We start from the raw sequence: 11243 nt of genomic DNA, 5'->3' as shown, positions 1-11243 counted from the left end.
TTCAGCCTGGAGAAGAGGAGGCTGAGGGGAGACCTTATTGCTCTCTCCAACTCCCTGAAAGGAGGGTGTAGAGAGGTGGGGGTCGGTCTCTTTTCTCAAGTCACAGGCGACAGGACAAGAGGAAATGGCCTCAAGTTGCGCCAGGGGAGGTTCAGGCTGGATATTAGGAAAAATTTTTTCACTGAAAGGGTTCTCAGCCCTTGGAATGGGCTGCCCAGGGAGGTGGTTGAGGCCCCATCCCTGGAGGTGTTCAAAAGACAGGTTGATGTAGTGCTGGGAGGTCTGGTTTAGTGATGATGCTCCTTGTTTGTTGTGTGGGTGTCTATTTTTGTCAGTTGGGTTGACGGTTGGACAAGATGATCTTTAAGGTCCCTTCCAACCTAGAAGATTCTGTGATTCTGTGAACACGCGGCTGCTGTCGGAAACCAAAGGTTTAGCCCATCACATCTGGGGATTTATTACTTTTAGGGGGGGTTTTAGGCAAAACAGGGGCGCATGGGGTCCGGCAGACAGAGAGAGGGAGGCATTTCATACAGGTCGGCCATTTATTCCTACTCACCACTGCGTTCTATAAACATTAAAAAAATAAGTATATATAAAAGCATGTTCTTCACTCATCTTTTTTTTTTTTTTCCATACAGTGGCGATGGCAGAGAGTAGGCTTCGGTATGGGAATCACTTGTGAAAAGAAAAAAAAACACCACCAAAAAACCAATACCAAACCAAAAAACCTGTTCAGAACAAATCACAATATCAGATTTCTTCTAAAATTAAGCTATTTCATCCATTCCGGGGGCTGAGGCACGGCCAGAGCCTCTTTCTTCCCCAGGTCCCCCCCATGGAGACATTAAAACCTGTTCAGAACAAATCACAATATCAGCTTTTCTCCTAAAATTGAGCTATTTCATCCATTCTGGGGGCCGAGGCACAGCCAGAGCTTCTTTCTTCCCCCCGGTTCCCCAATTCAGATCAGCCAGGATATTTTGGGGGTGCATTTTGGGCACTGCACCCCATGGGATGGAAGACTGGAGCAACCCGAGCTGGGAATTCCCAGGAGCTTTCTTAAACCTACGGGAGGGACACTGCTCCGTGGCCCCAAGGAAAGATAATGGGGTGATTAGGAAAGGAAATGATAAGTAGGTGTAGTGAAGCCAATCACTAGGTACCAGAAGAAAGAAGCTTGAGAAATACTGTCCGAGTTCAGGGTTTCGTGCCTTCAGGGGCACAAGGGAGAGAGTTTTCAAAGCGGAGGGGAAAATAAATCACTTCAACTCGATGCTTTGGTTGCTTTTCAGGCAAAAAAAAAGAACCACCAACCCCACCCCAACGTAAAGGGTAAGGGGCAGCCCAGCCTTCCACAAGGAAATATGGAAAACCTTTAAAGGAAGCTTCTAATCTGAAGTCAAATTAGTAAGAGGCTAATTGGGAAACCCTCATTTATCACAAAGCTCTCTTGGGAACAAGCCTTGAAGGCCCATGTTCATCCCAAATTCTCCCTTAAGCCGTAGGAGAGCGACGGAAGCAACTGGCCAGGAACAGAAGATGAGCAATAGCTTAAAAGTTTGTTGTTTTGTTGTTTTCTTTTTTAAAAAAAAAACCACAAACCCAAACCCTTAAGACTACTCCCGTAAAGATCCAATATCCTCAAGTTCAGTGTTTTTAAACCCAAACACTCGCATCTGTTACAAATGCAACAAGTTTCCCAAGTTTCAAGTATAAAAAAAAAAGAAAAAAAAAAGAAAAAAATAATAATCCAAACAATCCAGAAAGTGTTTTTGCCTTCGTTCTTGTACCACGGTACAGGATAATCTTTTAAATTAAACCCGGTGATCCTGAAAAATTAAATAGCGCTTTCACCTCTGAGGAGAAGGCAGAACCTAAGTCCTTAACCGTGAATGATTACGTTTAAATATTTCCAATGACTTACTACCAGGAGTGTGAATAACTCCCACTTTACCAGATTAAATCATCGCCAGGGGCTTCCAAAGAGGTGAGATTCGGGCACCGATGGACTGACGGAAGAGTAGAAAAGGTAACGCTTTTGAACACATGGCAATCCTGAGGTGAGAAAAATAAAAACCCCAAGGGGTGTCGCAGTGCTGTCCCCCGGGGGGGGGTGTGGGGGGTGCAGACACCCTCTTCATTGCTTCGCCGATTGTCTGCCCGGCTTTTTTTCCTGCTGGCCCCTTCCACTGCCTGGGATTCCTCGGCCACGGCCACCAAACACACCTACGGGGCAGAAAGGAAAGAGCAGAGACACAAGAGCATCAGTGTAACCTCTCCCAACCCCTCACAGCTCAACACTTAGTCCTGTTTTACCCAAACGCCTATTTTTTTTCTGCTAGAAGGCAGAAATGGGGCTGGTAGATTTTTCCAATTTGGGAGTATTTTTGTAGAGGGCTGGAGGAGCAGTTGTACTGACAGTTGTACAGTGGTGGAGTCACCATCCCTGGATGTGTTTAAGAGCTGTTTAGATGTGGTGTTGGGGGGATATGGTGTAGGGGAGAACTTTGTAGAGTAGGGGAGATGGTTGGACTCGATGATCCCAAGGGTCTCTTCCAACCTGGATGATTCTATGATTCCAGATCTGGTATTCACAGAGTGCAAAAAACTTATCCTCCCCTCCTCGGCAAGTTCAGGGATAACACAAACATCAACACACCGGGGAGGGAACAATCCCTTTGTGCTCTCAAGGTAAATTGATGTTAATTTCTGAAAAATGGAACCAAGGAAGCGACAGCACCTTTTAAACCCAGTGGGATGAGCCGGTTACACCGTCCCCCCTGAAACTTTAAGGGCAAAGCAAGAGAAATGAAGAGGGTGACTGGGTTTGGGGACTGCTTGGCTGTAAAGTAGAATGAAACACATCCCTCTGCCATGGCCTGGCTCCTGGATGGAGAGATCCTCAGCTCCAGTGGGAACCAGGAGGATGTGGTGGGACCTGTTGGGGACAAACCAGCGTCTTCATACCCCAAAGCTGCCACCATCTCTGTCAGGGGAGCTGCTGAGCCCCCCCCCTCCTCGCTCACACTCACCCCCAACGACCAGAAAGCAATCCCAGGTGGTAATTTTTATCTCTTTGTGCAAGAGATAAAGGGATCGTGGATCTACCCTCTGCAAAAGGCAGACCCAAAGGGGAGCCAGCCCAGGGATGAGACAGAAAACCTTCTCCAGAGCCCTCTGCTCTGCTTGCTGCGTGGAGGAGACGTGCCTAAACCAGAGGCAAAGAAATAGAAATTGCTCCTAACCCTGCAGCCCTCGGGATGCTCGCGGGGCTCTGAGCAAAGAGGGATGTAGTTCTCCATTTGGCAGGCCAAGAAGTAAAAGACGAAGGATTACCCGTGTCAGAAACAATAATCCTTTCAACTGTGTGCACAATTACAGCTTTACTTCTGCCTGCTGGCCTCTCAACAAAATTGTCCTGCTTATGGTTCTTTTTTTTTTTTTCCCCCCCCCCCTCTCCTCCTCCCTTCATGTCTCAGTAATGAGAGCCAAACCTTTTAGCTAATTAGCAAATGCCGGCGCTTCCCTTTAAAATATTCCATCAGCGAATTTGAGCTGCACATCAAAACAGCAGGGGACTCCACCTCAAACAGAGCTCAGCTCTGCTCTCCACAAGGTGGATATTTCCACAGCAGAGAAAAATATTTCAGCTCAAATGTTTGTCCAAACAACCCATATCCAAAAAAGCTGTTATGCCAAGCGCTTTTGGACACCGAAAAGGGAAGGAGGAAAAATAAAGGCGCCTTCAGATTTGTAAAGGTCACTTTTTTTGCATGCTCCGAGCTTCCCGGAGGTAGCAGGGGCAGCAGAAATCGTAGGGTTTTTGGGTTTTTTTTTTAGCTCCAGAAGTCCCTGGGAGTCGGAGACGCCGCACGTCGCGCGTCTCGGCATGGCGTGATGGCCCCGGGTAGGTCCCAGCCATCCTCCTGGGATTCCTTGCATAGTCAAAAGGCAGGCAGCTCGTTAAGGGTGCTGCGTGGAGAGACTTCACCTCTCGGCGCCTCAGTTCCCCTGGGGCTCCTTTTAAAACCTAAGATTTCCCAGGCCAACCCCAATTTTCTCTTAGCAAGTGAGTGCACTCGGGGTTTTTAAGCTCCTACTGCGCTGAGAGCAACCCCGGGGCTGAGAGAGGTGACCACAAAGTGAATCCCAAAAGACGTGGCAGGAGGGGGTGAGGAGAAGGAGAAAAAAGAGCTCTTGGGCTTCCAGTGGGTCCTTTTCGGGGAGAAAAAGAGCAAATCTATCCCCAAGCTGAAGCGCTCCGAGATCGCCCAACCCCCACGAAGTGGGGCAGGGAAGGAGGAGTTGTTTTGGTGACCTATTTCTTCCTAAGTGGCAACCTGCCCTTTTATCAGAAACATGAATTATTCATGTCGAGCAGGAGGAACACAAACCCTCAGAGAGAGAGAGAGAGAGAGAGATTATACATATTTTTTTTTTTTTAAATAAATAAATCAACAAGCCAAGAGATCAAAAGCCCCATTATAATGGGAGAAAAAGATGATGTTTTTCTATCACTGCCATGGTCAGAGCCCAGTCTATTTTCAAACAGAATAGCCATTTGTCTCCCTCCCAGACTTGCTAAACTGACAAGACACCAGTTTGGTAGGGCCACGCTCCCCAACCAGCCAGGAGGGGTAGAAACAATCGAGTTCAGACTCTCTTAAGCTCCTGCCCAACCCCAGTAACAAGGGAGGCACATCCCTGGCACGAATCCTTCCTATTCCCTGGCACAAATCCTTCCTATTCCCTGGCAGAAGCTGCCGTAGGAGCGAGGATCTCACCCAGGAGCGGCTCCGGCTTCTCCCAGACAAACAGTCCCGGGTTTAAAGGTGAGAAGGGAGAGCCTGTTCCTTGCACAAGAGGGGAAATTGAAAGGCAGGGAACCCGCTCACCGCTCTCCCAGCTGGCAAACAAACCAGGATCGTTACCTCGTCCGGCACCTCCAACACCACGGCCCTTTTGTTGCTTCTGCTGTTGCATCCCGCCGCGGCCTCTGCCCTTGGACACCACCTCTTCTTTCACCATGTCAATTATTTCGTCGGGGATACGCAGGTATTTGATGGTGCTGCCACGAATGTAGCACTCGGGCATCCTCCAGAACTTGTCTCCATCCTATTGGGGAGCAACGGGTTAGACTCACAAACAAAACCAGGTGCTTTTGTATCGCTTTTTGGGGCGTTTGAACGTTTCCATCGCTTCTGGAGAGCGTGACAGCTCCACCAGTCTTTTCTGTAACCATTTTCTAGAACTAGCTGCAAAAAAGAATGGTGGTTTTCTTTTTTTTTTTTTCCTCCCTCCAAAACACATAAACCTGCAACCCCGGGGGAGGGGAAGGGTATTCAGCCACGAGCAGCCACGGTGTTCCACAACCGCCTCTAACACTGGCAGAAAATGAAAGAAGAAGAAGAGGTTGAGGAAAGAAGCCCCTTCCCTTCTCGTGTAAGAAGGGAATTGAAAGCAGGACTGGCCCGAGGCAAGTGTGGTGAGTTACAACGGCTCCGAGAAAGCAACCAGGGCAAGAAAAAAGAAAAAAACCAAAGGCAGCTCCAGCCAAGGCGTGTGCACGGCCGGGTTCCTTCTCCCAGCTGGGAGTCACCTCCCTCCTTCTCTCCTCTGGGGTGTGGATGGAGCAGCGAGGCAGGTCCGGAGCCAGCTGGCTGCGGGGTGTGTGCCACCAGAGCACAGCAACCACAGCTGTGGAAAATAATGAGCTTACAGATGATATATTTATAAAAAAAAGAAAGTCTTCAAGTGCTCAGTTATGGAGCAGCCGTCTCTACGTGGTGTTTAATCATAGAATGGTTTGGGTTGGAAGGGACCTTAAAGATCATCGAGTTCCAACCCCCCTGCCATGGGCAGGGACACCTCCCACTAGAGCAGGTTGCTCAAGGCCACATCCATCCTGGCCTTGAACACCTCCAGGGATGTTTTTAATTTTTAAACACCTTCCTTCAACATATACTGTCATGGTTTCCCCCTAAAAGCCCTGGAAACACAAGTTTAGCCTGTTCAAATTTAAATACTTAAACTATAGCAGCAAAACAAAGCAAAATGAAAAGAAAACCAGGAGAGGAAAACTTCTCTTGAATAGCAGAATCGCTTTGTGTGAACAACAGAGGTGCTGAACAGTAGCTTCTGCTTCTTTCTTTTCTTGCCTCCCTTTTCCTCTGAGAAATGATCAGGTGTGGACGGTTTGTCCAGTTTCAGGAGGGCTGCCTCAATAGACCTTCTCAATGCCTACAAGTGTCTCAAGGGAGGGTTGAAGGAGGAGGGAGCCAGACTCTTTTCAGTGGTTCCCACTGAGAGGACGAGGGGCAACGGCCACAAGTTGGAACAGAAGAGGTTCCACTCAAATATGAGGAGAAACTTCTTCACAGTGAGGGTGCCAGAGCCCTGGGACAGGCTGCCCAGGGAGGGTGTGGAGTCCCCTTCTCTGGAGATTTTCAAGACCCACCTGGATGCTCCTGAGTAACATGCTCTAGCTCTAGGCAATCCTGCTTCAGCAGGGGAGTTGGACTAGATGATCTCTATGGTCCCTTCCAACTCTAAAATTCAGTGAAATTCAGTGAAATAGCTTGGCTGAAGGACCTTTCAGGGCTTTCCTAGGATGTCAACCCTCTCTTGAGGGGCTTCAGCTCCCAACGTCCCGAGGGTGGCTGTGGGAATAGGAAGGGAGGGGGGGGAAGCTGAACAACAACCCGGCTGCCCCATGATGTAACTGGGAGGAGGGGAGGGGACCCGCCTCGTCCCGCTCCCCCACGGCAGCCCCGGCTGGGCAGGGGTTGTGTCAGGGTTTGGCTGTGGAAGGGATGGCTCCAACCCAACGATCCTCAAGAAGCAGCATGTGGACGAGGCGTCCGTCGCCTCCCAGAAGAGTAGGTTAAACAAGAACGCCTCGTTCCTCCTCTTTTGGGATAAAACAGTCCTTCCCCCCCTCCTCTTCCTCCTCCTTCTCCTCCCAGCCACCTCGGGAGTTATTTGGGGCAACTCTGCCTGTCCGGGCAAGTCCCTTCGCGCGCAAGACAAGGCAGAAAGGAAAAAAAAAAAAAAAAAAAAAAGAGTTCCTCTTCCAAAAAGACACCCAGCAAACCCCACCCTGCCTTGGATCCGCCTGGCTGCTCCTTGGCTCGGGATGCAGGAAGGGATGGAGCCAGGCTCCCTGGTTTCCTCGTTCCGGCCTCCCCGGAGTAAACAACCGCCCCCGGGACGGACCAGGGCTGCCCAATCCGCCGCCGTTCCGTGCCATCTAGCGGCCAGTCCCTCCCAGTGCCACCAGTACAACCCCAGTGGCGGCTCCAGTTCCGCTTTCACCCGGGTTTGGGTGTTTTAAGGCAGGCAGAAGCGCTGCTGATAGAATCATAGAATGGTCTAGGTTGGAAGAGACCCTTGGGATCATCGAGTCCAACCATCTCCCCTACTCTACAAAGTCCTCCCCTACACCATGTCCCTCAGCACTGCATCTAAACGGCCCTTAAACACAGCCAGGGATGGGGACTCCACCCCCTCCCTGGGCAGCCTGTTCCAATGCCCGACCACTCTTTGGGTGAAAAATTCTTTCCTAATGTTCAATCTAAACCTCCCCTGTTGGAGCTTGAAGCCATTCCCTCTCCTTCTGTCACTAATGACCTGTGAGAAGAGACCAGCACCAACCTCTCTACAGTGTCCTTTCACGAAGTTGTAGAGAGTGATGAGGTCTCCCCTCAGCCTCCTCTTCCTCACACTAAACAGTCCCACCTCCCTCAGCTGCTCCTCATACGTTTGTTTTCCAGCCCCCTTCGCTGCGTGACCAGCATCCCTCTAAGATCACTCAGAGGGAATCAAACCTGAGCTACTTCTCTTCCACAGCAGAGCACCGAGCCGTAGGAAGCCACTTCCCAGGAAGAAGGACATTATCACAGAATCACAGAATCTTCTAGGTTGGAAGGGACCTTAAAGATCACCTTGTCCAACCATCAACCTCACTGACAAAAATAGACACCCACACAACAAACAAGGAGCATCATCACTAAACCATACCTCCCAGCACTACATCAACCCGGCTTTTGAACACCTCCAGGGATGGGGCCTCAACCACCTCCCTGGACAGCCCATTCCAATGGCTGAGAACCCTTTCAGTGAAAACATTTTTCCTAATATCCAGCCTGAACCTCCCCTGGCACAACTTGAGGCCGTTTCCTCTTGTCCTGTCGCCTGTGACTTGAGAAAAGAGACCGACCCCCACCTCTCTACACCCTCCTTTCAGGGAGTTGTAGAGAGCAATAAGGTCTCCCCTCAGCCTCCTCTTCTCCAGGCTGAATAACCCCAGCTCCCTCAGCCTCTCCTCATAAGACATGAATGATATGGGGTTGGAAGGGACCTCTGGAGATCATCTAGTCCAACCCCCCCACCAAAGCAGGGCCACCTACAGCAGGTTGCACAGGAAATTGTCCAGGCAGGTTTTGAATGTCTCCAGAGACGGAGACTCCACCACCTCCCTGGGCAGCCTCTTCCAGGGCTCTGCCACCCTCACAGTGAAGAAGTTCCTCCTCATGTTCAGGTGGAACTTCTTATGTTCAAGTTTGTGCCCATTCCCTCTTGTCCTGTCCCTGGGCACCACTGAAATAATTTGCCATTTGCTTGGAGTAATAAGACAGAGTAAAATGTAAACTGACGCTGTGGAGAGCAGAAAAGCTAAGACCCACCTAACTGAAGCAATTAGCAACTCTCTGATCAGTACAAAATTCCCAAACGCTTATGACTTTGAGGATTCGGAAAGGCCACCTTGAAGCAAGGATGCCACCTGCCTGAGAGAGCAGAATCCATCACCCATGTTTCGGGCACAAATAATGCTTTTCTGTCAGTTCTCTCTAAATCTGACCACAGTTCCTTCCCGTTTGTCCCACCAGAAGCTAAACTGTGCCCACCTTCGAGGTACAAACATGCCTCTGTGCCCTGGAAATATCACTCAAAACCTTCCTGCTGTGGAACCAAGAGGTACCGGGGGGTTTATGGAGAGATATTCAGAAGAACAAGGATTTCTGCTGGTGGCTTTGATGTTCCAGGGGCAGGGAAAGAGCAACAAGAGCCACCATCCACCCGGCTGCCCCTTCCCACAGCACACACCGGGAGGGACAAGACCAGACACCTCCGAGGGAGGTCAAAGCCCAAAATAAAGATTGTGATCTGCTCGGAGTGACTTTGGCCGAGGGCAAAAAAGCACCAGATGTGGGTAAACAAAGAGGCTCCTCCGTTTTGATGTGGAGAGGGAGGGAGGGAGTGAGAGATGAGCAAGTTAAGGAGAGGCAGCGTGGCGTTTGAAGCGGGCATCACGTCTCACGCAGCACGTGAGAGACTAAAGCTCCGTTTTTGGGACACCCCAGCTCAGCATGGGGGGCTGTTGTGACCTCTCCTGTGCCCCCCCCAGCCAGGGGCAGGGAAAGAGCAGCAAGAGCCACCATCCACCCGCCTGCCCCTTCCCACAGCGCACACCAGGAGGGACAAGACCAGACACCTCCGAGCGAGGTCAGAGCCCAAAAATGAAGATTGTGATCTGCTCAGAGTGACTTTGGCCGAGGGCAAAAAAGCACCAGCTGTGGGTAAACAAAGAGGCTCCTCTGTTTTGATGTGGAGAGGGAGGGAGGGAGCAAGAGATGAGCAAGCTAACGAGAGGCAGCGCGGCGTTTGAAGCGGGCACCTCGTCTCACGCAGCATGTGAGAGACTAAAGCTCCGTTTTTGGGACACCCCAGCTCAGCATGGGGGGCTGTTGTGACCTCTCCTGTGCCCCCCCCAGCCCCACACCAAGCCCCCTCTCACGGGGTGTTCCTGGGTGGCACAGAAAGCCGCCCCCCTCGAGCCCCTTCCTTTGTCGTGGAGATGAAAAATAACTGTATAAAATCTGCATTTCAGGCAGAAATCATGCTTCCACAGGAGTGATGGCCTCTGAGCTACAGCAGAGCCATCCCGGCTGCACGGCCGGGGGTCGGGCACCCCCAGGGACGCTCCCCGGTGGCCCCAACCGGTTGCCCGGGGCCGGGAGCCGGGGGGGTGGGGGTGGGGTGTCTAGCCTTACCCGGGATGTGCAGATGACCTCCCGCAGGTTGATGTTCATCCAGTTGTCGCAGCTCACCAGGTGCCCGTTGTACGTCTCCCCGTTTTTCAGCTCCACCAGCTGCAAGAGAGAGGAGTCAGGGGGCGCCGGTCCAGCCCCGGGACCTGCCCCGGTAAACCCGAGGCCGGGGAGGACTGCGGGACCGGGCCGCGCTGCCGGTACTCACCATAGGGTGGTTCTGAGCCGTCTTCAGCAAGGATAAGGGCAGCTGTAAGAGAAAAGGAGGAAAGAGGCCTCAGGAATGTCGGGAACCGCACCGGATACCGGGACACCGACGGCGACAGCGAGCGGGACACCGTCCCCGCCGCCCCAGGCAGCGAAGGGAGGGAAGCCAGGCCTTCCCCATAGCTTCAGGCCCTCCCCACGGCCCCAAGCCCCCCGGGTCGACCCCGCCGCCACTCACCATCGTGCCGGAGCCGCGGAGCCGCCGCCGCGCCGGGCGCTGCCGCTCAAACCGCCCCTGGCCCCGCGCGGGGCCAATCAGAAGGCAGCGCCGCCGCGGCGGAGCCAATCAGAGGGAGGCGCGGCCCCGGCGGAACCAATCAGAGCGGGGAACCCGACCTCGGGCCGTAAAGCGGGCGCCCAGATCCGCGGCCTTTACGACAGCGCCGCAAATTGAAGAGCGCGGCGGGAAGCGGTGCCCCGCGGCCCCTCCCGGTACCGGCGGATCCAGACCCCGGTTTATGTTCTCCCCAGCCCCCCTGAAATCCACCCCCCCCACACAGGGGGAGGAGAACCCCGCGCGTGGATGAGGCTGAGCCTCTTGTAACGGTTTAACCAACTTCCACCGGGCCCCCTTACGGGCACAGGCCCCGGTGGGGGCGACGCGGTTCCGGGCCTGGTCGCCCCCGAGGCGGCCCCGGCGCTTGGCCCCCTCCCGCTGAGCTACTTCCGCCCCGTCGGCGGAAGCGGCGGGTGTGTGCCGCTCTGGGCGGCGGGGCGGAGCGGTCTCGGTGGTGGTGGGGGGGCGGAGCGTTCTCGGTGGCGGGGCGGGGCCCAGCGCTCAGTGCGGGGCGGCGGCGGCGGCGGGACGGGACGGGACGGGACGGGACGGAGCCGCGATGGAGAAGCCGCGGCGGGCGGTGGTGGTGACGGGTACGGGGCGGGATGGGGGGGGGAGATCCTGAGGGGAGGGGTGTCCTGGGGGGG

General features: G+C 53.1%; 2 protein-coding genes across 3 annotated transcripts in view; one reads left to right on the top strand and one right to left on the bottom strand.

The window, feature by feature from the left end:
• Positions 1–531: 531 nt before the first annotated feature.
• On the bottom strand, positions 532–10982 carry LSM4 (LSM4 homolog, U6 small nuclear RNA and mRNA degradation associated). Its single transcript, XM_014938741.1, has 6 exons — positions 10498–10982; positions 10261–10302; positions 10056–10154; positions 4935–5118; positions 855–2229; positions 532–731 (listed from the first exon to the last, which is right to left on the bottom strand). The coding sequence occupies exons 1-5, from the start codon at positions 10498–10500 to the stop codon at positions 2141–2143; spliced, it is 417 nt and encodes a 138-aa protein (XP_014794227.1). The 5' UTR covers positions 10501–10982; the 3' UTR covers positions 532–731; positions 855–2140.
• A 124-nt stretch (positions 10983–11106) lies between these two features.
• PGPEP1 (pyroglutamyl-peptidase I) overlaps positions 11107–11243 on the top strand; it is an 18925-nt gene continuing 18788 nt past the window's right edge. The window contains exon 1 of one of the 2 annotated variants that reach the window (XM_014937942.1): positions 11107–11189. In XM_014937942.1, coding sequence (XP_014793428.1) covers positions 11156–11189 — 34 coding nt within the window. In that variant the 5' untranslated portion in view covers positions 11107–11155. The remainder of the gene's footprint in view (positions 11190–11243) is intronic. The other variant, XM_014937950.1, reaches the window with a different exon arrangement.

Source organism: Calidris pugnax, unplaced genomic scaffold, assembly GCF_001431845.1.
Source record: "Calidris pugnax isolate Ruff unplaced genomic scaffold, ASM143184v1 scaffold46, whole genome shotgun sequence".
Taxonomy (NCBI): domain Eukaryota; kingdom Metazoa; phylum Chordata; class Aves; order Charadriiformes; family Scolopacidae; genus Calidris; species Calidris pugnax.
Note: the sequence above shows the minus strand (reverse complement) of the source record. Positions and strands in the feature narration are given on the sequence as shown.